General features: G+C 45.9%; 1 protein-coding gene across 2 annotated transcripts in view; it reads left to right on the plus strand.

The window, feature by feature from the left end:
- The window catches only part of CIZ1 (CDKN1A interacting zinc finger protein 1), a 43,385-nt gene that overhangs the window by 12,678 nt on the left and 13,579 nt on the right, over positions 1-17,128 (plus strand). For both annotated transcript variants that reach the window (XM_054997920.1, XM_054997921.1), the window contains exons 3-11: positions 795-964; positions 1,552-1,705; positions 2,841-2,895; positions 4,504-4,577; positions 5,727-5,806; positions 10,150-10,332; positions 10,920-11,050; positions 11,859-11,943; positions 14,925-15,038. In XM_054997920.1, coding sequence (XP_054853895.1) covers positions 795-964; positions 1,552-1,705; positions 2,841-2,895; positions 4,504-4,577; positions 5,727-5,806; positions 10,150-10,332; positions 10,920-11,050; positions 11,859-11,943; positions 14,925-15,038 — 1,046 coding nt within the window. The remainder of the gene's footprint in view (positions 1-794; positions 965-1,551; positions 1,706-2,840; positions 2,896-4,503; positions 4,578-5,726; positions 5,807-10,149; positions 10,333-10,919; positions 11,051-11,858; positions 11,944-14,924; positions 15,039-17,128) is intronic.

Genomic DNA, 17,128 nt, shown 5'->3' on the forward strand with positions numbered 1-17,128 from the left:
GCAAAAAGGGGCTGAAAATGGCTGAAAAGGGGCCCAAAATGGTCAGGATTGGGCCGCTGATGAGCGGGAAAGTGATCCACCACCTGTCAGAGGCCCGATCCAGGCCATTTCGGCCCCAATCCAGGCCAAAACGGGCCCCAAATGGCCGAGAGTCAGGTGGGTGGGGCCACCTGCCATGTGACCTCTTTGGGGAACTGTCGGAACTGCGTTCCTGTGCATTCCCCCTTGAAATGAGCCCTGCTACTTAGTACTGGACTCTTTACTACTTTGTTTGCCCAGCTTCTTTACAGGCAGGGCTGGCCCAGGATGCTTTGGTTCCCGAGGCTGGTAATCAAGATGGTTTCTCTCTTCCCAATAAGCATGGGATATGATTCACAAGGCCATTTTCCTGCCCTGCTTCTGTTGAGCTGTGCAGGAGTGAAATAAGCCAGGTTTTTATGGATGTCTCTTGCAGTGCCCGCTGCACTTTCCTCATGGTGAAGGCTTCCTTTGTTCACCAGAGAGGTGATCAGTTTTTTGACCCATTGTCCTTGCTTTTTCCTCCAGCTGCCCGGTACCAGAGCCAGTTCACTTTCAAAGTGTCTCAAGCAACTTCTTGGGGAATGGCAGTGTAGGAGGAGGCGAAGGCCTGTGTGTGCTTTTTCCTCTTGTTCTACTACTGCATCATATCTGTTTGAGTCGGGCTGCTGAGGAAGGCAATTCCTGTGCATCTTAGCTTGGATACTGGCATGGAGCGGCGGAGCTGGCCCTGCCTGGTACAAAAAGGATATATGCTTTTTTTTTTTCATTCGTAGGTAACTTAAGAGGCTTCAACATGGCAGCAGCTCCTGTGTTGCAGCAATTCTTCCCTCAGGCTACGAGGCATTCTCTTTTAGGTCCCCCGCCCGTCGGGGTCTCCTTAAAGCCCACCCGCCTGGCTTTCCCGGGCCTCCCATTTCAAAGGCAGAATCGCACCTTTCGCAAGGTGAGTTTGTGGGGATGGCGCTGTTGTCGCAAAATCTTGCTGATCACTGCCGACTCTCAACCCTCCTCCCCATACAGCAACCAGAACTCTGTGAAGGAGGGAGGAATTAAAAAATGTGGGAGAGAAAACTGGGGACTTCCTGATTCATAGCGGCTGCTTTAGACTGGTTCTCTGTTTACATCCTCTCTCACCAGCTTTCTATTGAATTACAGGAAGCTTGGTGTCTTGTTCTTGCATGCAGAATGCTTCTGGGCCTCGTTTCAAAGTCTCTGAGGCCAGCCTGCATGACTGCTGTCCCACCAAGCCAAATGCAGCCCACCACAGTTGTGTGGTGGCCTGAGAGGTGGCAGGAACGCCCCCCCCCCTTCTCAAGTTTTTATGTTCTCAGTCAGGCAGCAAAAACTGAAGCCTGAAGCACAGATGCCACGTTCAGCTCCTGGGTTGTGTTTAGTTTGGTGCTAGTTAAACCTAGCCTGAAACGGGTCTTGGCTCCTCCTCCTCTGGGCTGGCTTGCTCATATCAGAGAAAATGAGCTAGACTTTTGTCCCCTGATGACATTTGGGACACTTTTTCTCTGCGGCCTGTAGGACTTCCCAAGGGTTCCTGAGAGGAAGCGAGAAGCAGATTTGGCGATCTCCTCATCCTCCTCATCGCAGATTCCAGGAGCATATGAGCCAGGGCCTCTTTTGGAGGGGTGTTTCGTCAGCACAGGGCCTGAACAAGCTGGCTCTTCTCCATCAGGTAGGAGAAGGGCGGTGAGCTTCTCTGAGCTTGTTCTCCACCTCCCACAGACAACAACAAAAAAAGCGGGGGGGAACCTCTCTCAAACTTGGATGCTATCTGGACAACAGATGGTTTGGCTTGCTAGCTTGACATTTTCCAGCGAGGGAGGAATCTGCAGGAACAAATATCTTTGGATCTGTGTGTGAGAACACTATCTTTCCTTCTTTCTGTGCCTTTTTCTAATGGCCCCATGTTCAGAATTTCATTCCTCTTCAGTAGAGGGGGGACTGTTTTGAACGTTCCCCCTGCTTGTCCCATAGGTAGGTCTAGTCTTTGAGCTAAACTGCATGTGATGCCCGACACATGTCGGGTTCCTGCGAGTTTACCTGGGAAGTGTAATCAGGCATGCCCCTGAGCTCCTGGAGGAAAACCCGAGTGGAGTGGATTTTTGCAAGTCTCTGTGATTCCTTTTTGTCCTGCCTTAGTTGGGGCAAAGGGTATCTAACTGTGCTTAGAAACCTTTCCCTTAGTTTTCCCCCCTCTCTGGATTAACCTGTGTGTGGAGGGGCGGGGAGAGGTTAAACCAGCTATGAATTTCCTTTGGAGAGTCCAGAGCTGACCAACCCAGTTCTGCTGCCAGTGTTGCTGCTGCCCGTGCTTCTTTATAGCAACTGACCCGAATGAAGTGAGTTCTGTCCACAGAAGCTGGAGTCTTATTATGCTTCTGTCCTGTCTTTCCAGCAAGGAGCTCAAAGTTCCCCCCTTCTCCATTTAATCCTCATAGCAATTTTGGGTTAAGCTTGGCCTGGCCCAAGATCACCTAGTAAGATTCACAGCAAGCGGGCGATTTGAACCGAGGTCTCCCTAGTTCTTTCCCTACTTCATCACACTCGATGTACTTGCAAATGCAATGATTTTGATACTTCCCATCCTAATATATTTTCTTCTAACTGGTGATGGCTGCAGAGTACCTAATCTCCCAAGTCATTTTGCGTCTGGCAAGATGCTTGACAGAGGGCCAAAAGGGGAGCACAGGCCTCCCCAAGCAACCGTTCATGCCTCCCTATGGACCTCTGCCATGCACCGTGAATAGCATTGCATTAGAAGGAGTCAGAGTACTTCTCAGCAGTAATCTTTTTTTCTATGTCTTCAGAGACTCTGAGAGAATCTTCCCCAGATGGTGAGCCAGCAAGCAAGCGGCTGAAAAGGTAATAATAGATGCTGGGAACTGCATCTGCTGTGAAGCCAAAGTGTAAGATTGATTTTGTGGGATTGGACTAAAGACTCCACACTCTTGTCTCCAATGTTAGTCATGCAAAAGAAAGAATCACGGTATAAGAGTCAGTATAGAGATGATAGCTATGAAACCTAACTAAATACCAAATAAGAATATACTTAAAGCAATATGGTTGATATATTGTCGAAGGCTTTCACGGTTGGAGAACGATGATTTGACACTGAGAGATCTCTGTCTTTCGGTGCTACATCCCTGAAGATGCCAGTCACAGCTGCTGGCGAAATGTCAGGAACTACAGTGCCAAGACCACGGTGATACAGCCCGGAAAATCCACAACAACTAATATGATTGAGCTTATTATTTAGTCTGTAAACCTTATTTGAATAGCAAAAATCTAAATTTCATGACCTGAGGCAACCCTGACCACTTGTAACCATAAATAAACAAGCAGTATATCGGATGTACAATAAAAGAATCCTAAACCTTTAAAGTGAAAGTGCTCATCAGTTCGAGTATATCAGAATAAATACCACAATCTTATACAATTAGTAAGCATGTCACAAAAAGTGCCAGTGTGCCTTACAGTCTCCGTGGAGTATGCAGTAAATCATTCTGCATAATTCATAATAAGTAGTTCACATCCATAAACACAATCACGTTCCAATATTCCATCAAAGTTCATGGATATTTATGAAGTCAATGAAGGAGAGAAGATCCAGAGTCATTCTGTGAATTCTCTTAGTCTCTCTTGTAACTATGCAATGGGCAATCCGGAATTATTCTTTCCGTTTTAGAGACGTTTTCTTCAGGGTAGTTTCAACCACAATAAATATCCTCTTAACTTAAACTGGAAACATTACTACTTCTCTGTCCCATGCTGGATGAATTCTGTAAGTTCATGAAGCGTTGTGCGAAGAATAGCTTCCTTTTACCTGTCCTCAGTTTGCTGCCAATTAATAGTATATAATCTGGCTATTTTAGTTGCCCTTTTCTGTATTGTAAGGTTGAACTGTGGGTTTGTACATGTGGTTTACATGTGAAAGCTCTCAGATTCAGTACGAGAGTATCTCCAATTCAAGGATCTGCGATCACAAGTACTGGGAAATGCCTTTCTCGACCTGAGACTCTTCTGAGTGATTCTGCACACGTTGGATAATGCACTACCAATCCTCTTTATTGATCATTTTGAATGGATTTTTTTGTGTGCGGAACAAAAAATCCACCTCAAACTATTGATAAAGTGCATTGAAAGTGCATTATCCAACGTGTGCGGAATCAGGCTTTGGAGAGCTGCTGCCTGACAGAGAAGACATTGCTGTGCTAGTCCGCCAAGGGCCTGATTTGGTATAAGATGTCTTCGTATGTTCATATAACTTTGTTGAAATGGGGCAACTAGCCCTGCATGCGCTGTTCTTAACCAAATACAAGTCAAACAACAAGTCAAATTGGGGTACAGCCAGTTGGCAACCTTCCAGAGAATTTTCTGCAGAATTGTCCAGTTCAAAATTTTCAAGAAGACCCCCACATTGCCGTTTGCAGTCATGGTTTCTCCTTTCCCCCTCCTCTCTCCCTCTGCTAGTGGAGATGAAGAGTCGATCCCTGATGACGTCCTGTGCGTCCAGGAAGTGGAAGATGCAGAATCCCCTGTGGAAGGTAAGAGGCTTGCGCTTCCTCAGGTGGGCAACGGCTGCTTCAACTCTGCTTTAAGAACAAGAATGGACATTTTGTATTGATTTTTAAAAAAACAAACTGAATTTGGTAACTTGTATCAATAATGGAAAAGAGCAGGGCTTTTTTTCATCAGGAATGCGGTGGAGTGGAGTTCCGGCACCTCTTAAAAATAGTCACATGGCCAGAGGCCCCGCCCCCTGATCTCCAGACAGAGGGGAGTTGAGATTGCCCTCTGCGCCGCTCGGCAGTGCGGAGGGCAATCTAAATTCCCCTCTGTCCGGAGATCAGGGGGCGGGGCCTCTGGCCATGTGACCATTTTCGCCGAGGGCGATTTAAACTTTAAAAAACTCCCCCCTTGTTCCAGCTGACACAAAGTGATGCCATTGTGTGGTCTTGAGTTCCACCACCTCTTTTCCCAGAAAAAAAGCCCTGGAAAAGATCCAGAGGAGTTAGCTGTGTTAGTCTGTAGTTGCAAAAGAGTAGAGTCCAGTAGCACCTTTAAGACAACTGGAGCAGCATGAAAAAGGCTCTTTTCCCATTATTGTAAAGTCCAGTAGCACTTTTAAGACTAACCAACTTTATTGTAGCATAAACTTTTGATTCAAATTCCTACTCATCCATGTATCTCACAAAGTGTTTTTTAACCAGTGGGTGGTACACCTGTCCTCTGGAGGCCAGGTCTACCTTTGCTGTTTTCAGTGATGGGTAGGATCAATTGATCCCTGCTGTGGCCAACGGTCAATGCAAGAGCACCCTTAACTAGAAAGATCCCAAGAAGCAGAGCTGGAACATGGAACAGAGCTGGGGAATTTATTTGGTTTGTGTGATCATCTGGAGGCCCTGATCTGGAAAGCCCAGGCAAGCTCGATCTCAACAGATCTCACAAGCTAAGCAGGGCTGGCCTTGATTAGTAATTGGATGGCAGACCTCCAAAGAAGACAAGAGTTGCAGAGGCAGGTAATGGCACCTGTGTTGGTTTCTTGCCTTGAAAGCCCCATCAGGCATCGCCATCAGTTAGCTATGACTTGACAGAATTTTGCACCACCACCACCAATCATCTGGAGAGGATCTCTGGACGAATGTTTTCTCCCCAGCTCTTCTGCCAACGATTTAAAGGTTTTGTTTTTGTAGAGGCAGACCACGGGAAGCAGAATTTGGCAGCAGATATTTCGAGGGAGAAAAACTTCTCTGAGGAACTGAAGGCATCTGAGGTGAGCCCACAGCTTCTTTAGACCACGAGAAAAAGGTGGCATTGCAAATGAGCCCTTTCTCCCTGATTGTTTTTAAATTGTCTCCAGATGGGTGCCGTGGTGTCCCAAGTCACCCTGAAGAGAAGATCATAAGGAGAGGCTGGTCTAGAGATGGAGAGCTGGGCTAGATGGACTTTTCGGATCAGACGAAAAGTCCATCTAGTCCAGCTTCCGGTCTCACACAGGGGCAGGGGTTAGGATATGTTCATTTTGTAGCAGAATTGCACATTGGACACAATGAGAACACACACTCCCAGAGTTTAGCTCTATAAAAAAGTTTACTACTTAAAAGGATAAAGGTTACATTTGGAATAAAACAAGAAATATCTAACTGGCTGCATTGTGCTAGCTTCTGAACTAAACAGAGACTGGATTCAGACTGGGCAAGACTGAACAAAGAGCAATAAAACTTCAGTATCTCTTTCCAGTTAATTGCCCCCTAATAAACTGGTTACCCAAGAGAAAATCCTAATCTTACTTCACTATGCATAGAGACTTCCATTCCTACGGTGGGAAACCTTAGTTGATGGCTAAGTGGTTACATGCAAATGCGTTTTCTAACACAGTAACACAAACAACAGTTTAACTCTTTCATGACTGAATGTAAACACTTAGTAATTCCCAACAGCAAGCCAGGCACCACTGGGAAACCTACAAACCAGGGTATGGAGGCAAATAGCTTTTATTCCCAGCATCTGGTCTTTAAAGGTGCACTGGATGTTTCTTCTAGCCATCACGGCTATTTCGTGTTGCAAGACTTAATCGCCATGAACTAGTCCAGCTGCGTGACCCGTATCTGTCAATCTTGCCCCACGCTCTGTGTTTTTTAAAAAATGTTTTATGTATATAGTTTTTCCAAAAGCTTACTATACAGAAATCAGTCTTGTCATGGAAAACAACATTCAGTAATAAGAATAACAATAAGAATATTTAACAATCTTTAACAGCATATACTAATAATAACAATAACAACAACAACATTCGATTTATATACCACCCTTCAGGACAACTTAATGCCCACTCAGAGCAGTTTACAAAGTATGCTATTATTGTCCTCAGGACAATCACCCTGTGAGGTGTGTGGAGCTGAGAGAGCTCTGAAAGAGCTGTGACTGACCCAAGGTCACCCAGCTGACTTCAAGCGGAGGAGTTGGGAATCAAACCCAATGCTCCAGATTAGAGTCTTGCGCTCTTAACCAGTACACCAAATTGGCTCTGACAGTGCTGTAAAATTGTATATAAATGAATCGAGAATAACTGACTGTTTTGTGTTGTATGTGTAGTCTAACAAAGGCAACCATTGTTTGAGGAATGTTGATTGATAATGTGGATTATCCAGGGTTGATGGTGGTCTGTGATTTTGTCCATAATACAGAAATCCCAAAGTTTCACAAACCAGTTTGACAGAGAAGGCAAATTTTCTTTTTTCCAGGATGATGCTATTCATGATTTTGCAGCTGAGAGCATTGTTAAGCTTTTTCCCAGATTATGGAAACTGTGAGATCTTCCCAAAGGCCTAAAAGGATTAAAGAAGGCTGCATGGGAAGAGTATATCCAGTAATTTGGATCTGTGAAATAATCAATTTCCAATAAGATTGGATTGTAATGTTTTCCCATGCCTCCTATATGGAGCTGAAGTGTGGGGTTGGAAGGAAGACATTCTAACCAGTCTTGAGGTGATCCAAAACCAGTTCTTGAGGCGGATTTTGGCTTTGCCCAAAGGTGCTCCTGCTGCCCTGATGAGGGCTGAAACAGGACTCCCCTCCCTTAGGCCGCAGGTACACCTTGCAGTTCTAAAATACTGGAAAAGGATCAAATTTTCCAGTTCTGACTCCTTAAGCTGCCAATCAGTAAATTATTTACTATCCAAAGACCCCTCACACCCTGGCTTTCTATCCACCATTTGCCAAAGGTATACCATCAGCCAACAACCTCCTACTTAAGGAGTGGATCTACAAGTCAGATGCAGTGATGGATCGGCTATCAATATTAAAATCTAAGGCAGCTCCTTGGTATAAACTAATCAAATTTGACCATTTAAGATCTCCCTACTTAGCCAGTAGTTCTCATTATAACCTCAGAGTGTCTTTCACTGCTCTGCGCTTTCAGATGATGCAAACAGCTCTTTTGGCAGGGCGTTATTCTCACATCGCTATGGATCATCGCACCTGCATTTGTGGATTACCTACAGTGGAGAACCTTTCCCACTACCTACTTTATTTTCCATTATATAGTGTACCCAGAGCTAAATTCTTGGCCAGAATCCTATCAGTCACAAACACGTATTCTGAAATTGAGAGGATTGTGTTTTTGTTATCTGACACTGATAATCACGTGTCCTATAGAGTCTCTCAGTTCGCACTCTCAGCCATGCCAAATGGCATCCCACTGAATGTCCAACAAGGTGATATTGCAATCTCTATTCCATTTCCTTTGGTATGGTAAGGATGAATTCCCTTCTACAGAATTAAATATGTTATAAATCCTGGATATTAGTCCTTTGTGAGGTGTCATAGGTTGTTTTAAAAGGAATTCAAATGCTGTTCGGTCTCGCTTGAATCCCGACTTGACCTTGGGGTTATCTAATAAATGATTTACCTGGAGATATTAGAACCACAGAATTTTAAGATCTGTTTTTTTTTCTAATAAACATTTCTCCCAAATACTACCGTGTTTAGAAATATCTCTTAATCTGGTTTTGTAAAGGGTTTTCCATACTTTAAAGGATTTAACATCCTTGCCACGCTGAAACCATGCCTGGCCTAAGAATGATGAAAGGGGTGAAATTTCAGGAGCTAGATGTTTCCATACTTTGTCCCAAGTTCTCAGGGTGGTGCTAAGAAACTCATTTTTTGTTATTTGAGTGGGTCTGTCTTTTGATTTCATCCAGATTACATCTTTTATGTCATTTGGCAGAATGTGCGCAGTCTCAATATGAACCCAGTCAGGGATATAATGCGTGTTCAATAGAGCTATCATGTCTCTTGCAAATTGAGGTCTGTTATTTGAAGGAGGGGGTCTACCCTGTAGGCTCTGGGAATGATTGGGGGCTACCCTGTCTTCCAAGTCTAGTGCTGAGATGAGCCAGGATGATAGAAAGTCAGAGAGTTCACCGTTGCCTTTGATATTTTCAACCAGACCCCTAAATTTAAGGTTGTTTTGGTGGTATTTAGTGTCCAGCTCTATAATTTTTTTTCTGGAGGCGTGTTCAGACAATTGTAGGTATTTCACCTCTCCCTGGAGAGTGAGACCTAATTCCAAGGCAGTATCAGCTGGTTTTGTTACTTCTTTAATTGAACCTTTTATATCTTGGAGTTGGAGAAATACAGGCTCAAAAAGACCCATCGTTTTCTATGAGAGGGCATGCTCTAAATCAGTTTTAAACTCAAGCAGGTCCCTTTTGGTTAAGACGGGCTCTTCCTCAGGGATGCTGATGTTGTTGTTCAGCCCAGCCGCCATTTTAGGCTCTCTCTCAGCTCCGGGGCCTGGAAGATTACAAGGCTCGCCAGGGAGAAAAAAGGCTTTGACTGAGAGTGAATTGGGTATGGGGGGCTTCCCCTTGCTTCCGCTAGCTTTTAATAATAATAACAACAACAACAACAACATTTGATTTATATACCGCCCTTCAGGACAACAATGCCCACTCAGAGAGGTTTACAAAGTATGTCATTATTATCCCCACAACAAAACACCCTGTGAGGTGGTTGGGGCTGAGAGAACTCCGGAGAACTGTGACTAGCCCACGGTCACCCAGCTGGCTTCAAGTGGAGGATTGGGGAATCAAACCTGGCTCTCCAGATTAGAGTCCCATGCTCATAACCGCTACACCAAACTGGCTCTTCCCATCCTTTGGGGACAGGCTTACAAAAGTTTTGGACAATTTTAGAGAGCCGACAGGAGGATCTGGTTGGGAGAGGCTGTTTTAAGTTGTCGCTATTGTTGTGCGGTACTCCATCCCCACCCCCGTGTTTCTGCCTGATAGATCATGTCTGTAAAGTTGAATATGCTGCAGCTGACTGCTACTCAGTAGTCTGTTCCCTTGCTTCTAAATACTGTAGGGATTTCTCACCGAGATCCATTCCCTTCATTCAACAGTCTTGTCCCTTCTGGTAGATGAATGGTCCTGCATGTCATGGACATTTTCCAAGCTCCTGGGTGTTCATGATATCCCCTGCCGTAGGTTGTGTGTAAAGCTGATGTTTAGATGTATCCTGAGTTTTCCTTCTCTCGTGTGCTAAAGGGGTTTAATTGTTGATGGAAGATACTGGTGGATAGCTTGAATCAGCATTTTTTTGTCTTCCCAGGTGATTAGCTCTGCAGGGTCACTGAAAGTAACTATCCAGCAGAGCAGTGAAAGCCGAGCAATCAGTACCACGGCCCTGAAGCCCACGCACTGGACCTCTGAGGTGGGCACAGCGGAGACCAGCCCTGAGTCTGCTGTGAAATTCTACTGTTACATTTGCAAGACCAACTGCTGCAACCAACAGGTACAGCCATGCACAAGGTGGAGGACATATTTTCTTAATGAGGACTTTGCAATTACCTTCCCTCCCCCCTTGCATCACTATTCGCAAACCATTAAATGTGTTTGCATCAACAACAGGCACGCAGCACATGGGCTGAAGTTACTGTTTTGTCAGAAATGTAGACATGCTTTTCAGGATCAGGACTTGACAAAGAAGAACTCTAGGAGTCAGCTGGTTACTAGATCTTGGAGAGTAATGGATTTAGTGTCCTGGCTGAGGAATTGGGAACCGAAATAAGTCCAGAGAACTGTTTTTTGTTTGAGGCCTTTGAAAAATGTAGGTTCTAATAATCCAGCTTTGGTTATGGACCCAAGGTCATCTTGCACTTTCTGCAGAAACGATAGATCAAGATGGGTAGCCATGTTAATCTGTCTGTAGCAGTAGAAAAGAGCAAGAGTCCTGTAGCACCTAGAAGACTAACCATTTTTTTTTATACCATACCAAAAATGTTGTTAGTCTTATAGGTGCTACTGGACTCTTTTGTACTGGAATGAAAGAGGCATTCCAGATTCAGATGCTAGCTGTGATGGCCTTCCTCTCTTTGCCAGAATTTCCAGGCTCACATGGCAGGACTGGAACACCAGCAACGACTTCAGGAGATACAGCACATGAGCAACATCTGCTTCGTCTCGTTGCTGCCCATGGTGAAGGAGCAGAGGCCCCTGGCTGAGAAAGACGGGTATGCGTAGGGATCCCTTCTGCAGCCCGGTACTCCAGATCCCTCTAAGCTCTCTCCCCCCACCCCATAACAAGCAGAACAAACTCCGCAGACTATCGAGGTTGATGAAGATGCTTTTTGATCTTGTCCATTGCATGGAGCTTGTTAGAGGCAAGCCTTAGTCAGCAGAAGTAGGAGTGATGATGTCCTGACCTGGGTAACCCAGGTAAGCCTGATCTCATAAGATCTTGGAAGCTAAGCTGGGTGAGCTTTGGTTAGTAATTGGATGGGAGACCTCCAACAGAGACCAAGGTTGCAGAGGCAAACCACCTCTTAGTCTTTAGCCTTGAAAACCGCAGCAGGGGTTGCCATAAATTAGCTATGGCTTAGTGTCACTTTCCACCACCAATAGTTTGAAAACCTGACATGGATAGCCCAGGCAAGTCCATCCTCATCAGATCTCAGAAGCTAAGCGGGGTTGGCCTTGGTTAGTAATTGGATGGGAGACCTCCAGAGAAGACCAGAGTTGCAGAGTCAAGCAATGGCAAACAACTTCTGTTAGTGTCTTGCCTTGAAGACCTCCGCAGGGGTCACCATAAGTCAGCTAAGTTCTTCACCATTTCAAAAACCACAGAACCACCTTGTGAGTAAAAAAGAACAACAACAAAACAAGCAGTTTAGGGAGAAAAGTTCTAGCCGGGCTGTTGGACTGTGCAGCGTCCAGGCCATCAGCTGGCAGATAAAGTAGCTCCACAAAGAGACATCAGACGGTCAGGAGAGGTGGCCCTGGAGTATTCCTGTCTTTATTGAGATTCTCTTTGCATTGCAGAGAGAGCCAGCAGCGATGGTGTAACACCTGCCAGCTACATTTTACAGGTGATCTGATTAAACATCGGCGGACTCAGGAACACAAGGTAGCTGGTGACACAACTTCTTCTTTCCTTTAGATTTTCAAGGAGGGATTGAATGGGGGGGGGACACACATGAGGTGTTTGTTTATTCCCCAAGTAAATGAATAAGCAGAAGATGCGTGAGGTTGTGCAGTCGAAAAATCTCCGTAGCAGTTCTTAAAGTATTAGATTATTCTGGTAATCTCTGTGTTCCCTGGTAAGAGAGAGTAATAATCTGGTTCTTGGACCTGCTGCACAATTATAGTGCTTTATAAAATACTGCTTAAAAGTTCATTCTGGTTAAAAGAACCTTCCTTTGGGCTCCTTCCATTGCCCCCCTTGAACAGAACTTATGCAGCAGCCATAGAGATCTATTCTGGAGCATTTTGTTTTCTCTGGGGGTCCTAGGAGTGGGGCAGTCCTTACTTCTGGAATATAGTTCCTCCTTTCTGAAGGCAGGGTCAGTCAGATGATTTTGATCCTGGAGGAGAGGAGCTTGTCCCAGGAACCACCAGTCTTTCCGGCCCTGCCTTCCGAGCAAGATGTCTTTGGCAGCGCTCTACAGAGCACAACAATTCTGGATGATGAACAGCATTGAGCTCGTGCAGGAGGGTAGGGCTCTATGTGTAAAGGTTCAACCCCTGGCTACCAATCTTAAGCGCTGAACCAGCCACCTGAGACCCCTAGCAGCTCTCTGGAAGGTTGAAGTCCTTTAATTTGTTGAGACTTCCCAGTCTCCAGGTTTGTTTTTGGAGCACATGTGGTCAGAAACTCCAGACACAGGCTCAAATATAAATGTTGTTTATTCATACAGGAGAGTGTGTGCAAGTCAGGAACTAGAAGGCACAAGCAACAGGCAATAAAATAACAACAGCTTACCTAACTTTAGCTAAAACTATCTGACTAGGCGTAAAAGCTTGCTAACTTGCATTTCTCTGAAGGCTTCCAGGTTGCTCGTACTCACAAAGTCCAACCATGCCAGGCAGCTCTGGTAATTGTAGGGCCTGACATGGAGCAATGTCTCTCATGTGCTGCTAGAATAATGGTTGCAGATAGAATGGTCAAACCAGGTGTCCAAGCGAGAGAGCGTGTTTCTGTGTGCCGTGAGGAGCCACCTTTTCTAGGACTGTCAGCCAATCAGGGCACACTTTGACCTCAGCCTCACTAAGCCTGAGAAAGCAGGGAGGGCAACCGGAGCTGAGACTCCCTTCCACCCAAGGACCTCTTGGTCTGCAACAACAGGCTGCAGAGGCAATTAATTAAGGAGCCTGTTCATTCCATTCCCAGGGTGGCAAGCCAGGACTGGGACTGTGAGAACTCACGAGCCTGAACCAAAGTGCTCAGGCTAGGCATATAAATGTATGGCTTTCCTAGACAAAGGGAAGGGCTCTACCGCTCCCTCCTCTCTGCATCTCTTTGGAGTGATGACGAGCGATAGCGCCGACAGCCCTAGGTAGTCCTAGGTTCCACAGCTGCAACCGTGGACTACTGCCGAGGTCTCCAACCTTTGGGCTGGGAGGAACCCCCCCCCCATGACCAGAGGGTGTGGTTTTGAGTCCGTGGTAGCCTGTTACGAAGCCCAACACTCTCAGCAACTCCCACAGGCTTGGAAGGAGCAGGCCCCAGCAGAGGAGCTGCTCCGATCCTAGAAGCCCCGAATGACCTGTGGTAAGACCGATCCAGCGGGGAGTGGGGGCCGCAGAAGGAAGGAGGAGGGTGAGAAGAGCGGCAGAAGTTCTAAAAAATACTCCAGTTAGGAAACAAAAACCTTGCTCTGAGAGTGTAAGATGTGTGTCTAAAAGCATAGGAAAATGTGGTGCAAAAGAATTACCTAGTGACTTTTCTGGAGATCTCACCTTAAGAAATAATTTAAAAGTTTATTTTTAGCACTTGTGGCTTCAGTGCCTGTTGAAACCCGTATTTACAACACGCCGCCCTCTCTGTTATCAGCAGAAACAAAACACATTCTGCCAGCTAGGGACATTTAGGCAGATTTGCTTTTCGCTTTATACAAGTCACAGGATTTGCCTTTTCTTGGCGCAACGCTTTTGATTATCTTGTGGTGAAATTTGCCATTGGCTCAGAATGTACCTGACTTGCAAAGAGTTGGTAACGCTCAGCCTGCATGTGGTTGGCCCTTCTGTATCCTCCTCCTTATGCCACCGCCCGGGACTGGAGAGCCAGGGGACGTGGTGCTGTTCCTTGGGCTGCTGGCTCATTGCCGCAGTGTATTCATAAGGCACTACGTTTATAACCATTACAGCGCAATCCTATGCAGAGTTACACCCTACTAAGCCCATTGATTTCAATGGACCTAGAAGGGAGTAACTCTGGTTAGAATTGCACAGTCATTGAGAACTTAGGCCGACTTACCAGGGATCTGTATGCTTAAACATGTAATTTGTCACTTTGAATCTGCAAATTGTACATCACAGGCTTGCTTGTAAGCTCTTTCAGGGCACCACAGGTATACATGTTTCTCCATAAACAAGTGCTATTTTAGCATTTATACTGCACTTCTCCTAAGTGCTTGAAGCACTTGCCATTCATTATCTTAGTAAATCCTTCCAACAGCCCTGTTGGTTAATCAAGTCTTATTATCTGCATATAGCAAACGGGAAGCTGAGGCTGAAAGATTGTGGATTGCCTGAGGCTGGAATGCGGTGAAACGGAGTTCCGGAACCTCTTGAAAATGGTCACATGGCTGGTGGCCCCGCCCCCTGATCTCCAGACAGAGGGGAGTTTAGATTGCCCTCTGCGCTGCAGAGGGCAATCTCAACTCCCCTCTGCCTGGAGATCAGGGGGCGGGGCCACCAGCCATGTGACCATTTTCTCCGAGGGCAACCCACTGAGTTCCACCACCTCTTTATCCAGAAAAAAGCCCTTCCTGAGGCCATCTCTGAGCTTTTAAAAGGCAACCCATTACCTAAATGTTGCCTTGACCAAACGTTGGCTTGACCAAATTCCATATCCTTTCCTACCCTTTTCTCCCTCCCCTCCTCCAGCTTGCCAAGCGTGCTCTCCGGCCATTTTGCACTGTCTGCAGCCGCCATTTCAAAACCCCGCGCAAGTTTGTGGAGCATATGAAGTCTACGGAGCACAAGCAGAAGGCCAAGGAGGTAACAGCCGCCAGGGGTGCTGTGGCGATGTGCTGAGCAGATATTCTGGATTGGAGAATAGCGGGAGGGAGAGTGCCTTATGGTTGGTCTGTTTGGACTCTAGTGCTGTACCCCAGGAGAATACAGCATCTTGAGTTACCCAGCTTGTGGCCTTGCTTGACAGCTTTTTTCTCCAGGGTTAGATCTCTGGATTCTGCTGTGGGGAGCCTGGTCAGTAGTCAGTTGCCTTTGTGATCTGAAGCTGAGCCGATCTGCTGGTTCCTTTTGCATTCGCTTTGGAGTTGAAGAATCAAAATCTCGAAGGATCCTATACCACCTTACAAGTTTAACGTGAACTAGGTCTGAGGAGACAGGATGGCCTTGGGCTTGGAGTTGGCATGGGGCAAGAGGGGTTCAAGCAGCACAGGTGGAATATATCCTGGACCGGACATTTAGCTTAATGTGTACAAACAAAAATGTGCTCTCAATTGTTACTGTTAGGAAAGGGGGGAAAGGAACTTTCCTTGCTGGGGACAGCCTTAGACCAAGGGTTCCCCAGAAAACACTTCAGTAGTTGTCTGCCACCACTCAGGTACCTCCTGAGAACAGCTAGACTGATCTGCTGGGGGGGGGGAGCTCTTCCAGCTCAGGCCTAGCAAAATAACAGAGTAACAGGGTAGAAACCCTGAAAAACTATCTTATAGCAAACTGGGTAGTGCCCGAGCGGTTTGGCATGTAGGGAAGAGAATCAGAGAAATATCCTAGAGAAATGGATTGTACCAAGGAAGCCAAAAATGCCTTTACAGAAAGAAGGTTTATTTTAGAAAAAAAGGGAAATGGTGGGTGTATTCAAAAGGTAGGAAGGAGGACAAAATACAAAATCCAGGGGAAAGCACACTATCACACAGCACACAGTCTATCATATAAAACAACAGTGTTGAGCTAACTCAGCTAAGCACACTTTACCTAAGTTGTAGAAGGTTCCTCAGAGTATATGCAGAGTTCCTTGTAGTACCAAGAGAGTGGAGGAGTCCTTAACTCCTGGCCCACTGGTCTTGGAGTCCCCAGATGTTACAAAGTGAGCTCCCAGATATTTATGGGCAATGGAGTCTGACCTAAGCCAGCCTCTCCAGTGAGATTGATCAGCAGACCTGACCAATACCAAGCAATGCTCCATCTCTGATGTCAGAGACTATTTCCACCAATCAGAGAATTATTACAGGACGGTCCCACCATTTTAATGGCTCTGCACTAACATGACAAAAAGAGAAACTGGCCCAAAGTGGTTGCCCTTTGTCAAAAAAGGATTAAGTTGTCCTGGTAGTCCTAATGTGGAATGGAGTACAAAGTGTTATTCTCATGTGGGGTCCAAGAATCCAGACTCTCTAGGTGACCCTCTTGAGCCATATTGAATCTTAGGGTTCATTCACATCAGTGTTTTCCTTGAATTGCATGGCATCGCGCCCCTTGGCAGAATTCAGGTCATCTGTTCCCAGGATTTGCAGTGTGATGGTGGCAAATATGAAATGTTGGGGGACAGAATTCTCTAGCCTTCCTTGTTCATTCTAAAGCATGCTTTAGAATACTATAACCAGATAGAGAAAAGGGAACAGTAGGGGTACATGGTTGTTGTGGATTTTCCGGGCTGTACAGCCGTGGTCTTGGCGTTGTAGTTCCTGACATTTTGCCAGCAGCTGTGACTGGCATCTTCAGAGGTGTAGCACCAAAAGACAGGGATCTCTCACACTGAGAGATGTCTGTCTTTTGGTGCTACCTCTGAAGATGCCAGTCACAGCTGCTGGCGAAACGTCAGGAACTACAATGCCAAGACCACGGCTATACAGCCTGGAAAATCCACAACAACCGTCATTCTCCAGCCGTGAAAGCCTTCGACAATACAGTAGGGGTACAATTCACAAAGGTGAACTTATTTCACCAGGAATGAAACATACATGTGAGCTGGTGTATTTCACTGGTCGGGGAAGGGAGAGGACTGCTTTGGGTGAGCACACCAGAATCCCATAAGTAGATGCAGGAATTGTGTACGCAGCCATTTGCTTATAACACATAAAGCAGCACTGTTGGAAGTGAGCTGTGTGTGTAAATGTGAG

This window comes from Eublepharis macularius, chromosome 14, assembly GCF_028583425.1.
Source record: "Eublepharis macularius isolate TG4126 chromosome 14, MPM_Emac_v1.0, whole genome shotgun sequence".
NCBI lineage: Eukaryota > Metazoa > Chordata > Lepidosauria > Squamata > Eublepharidae > Eublepharis > Eublepharis macularius.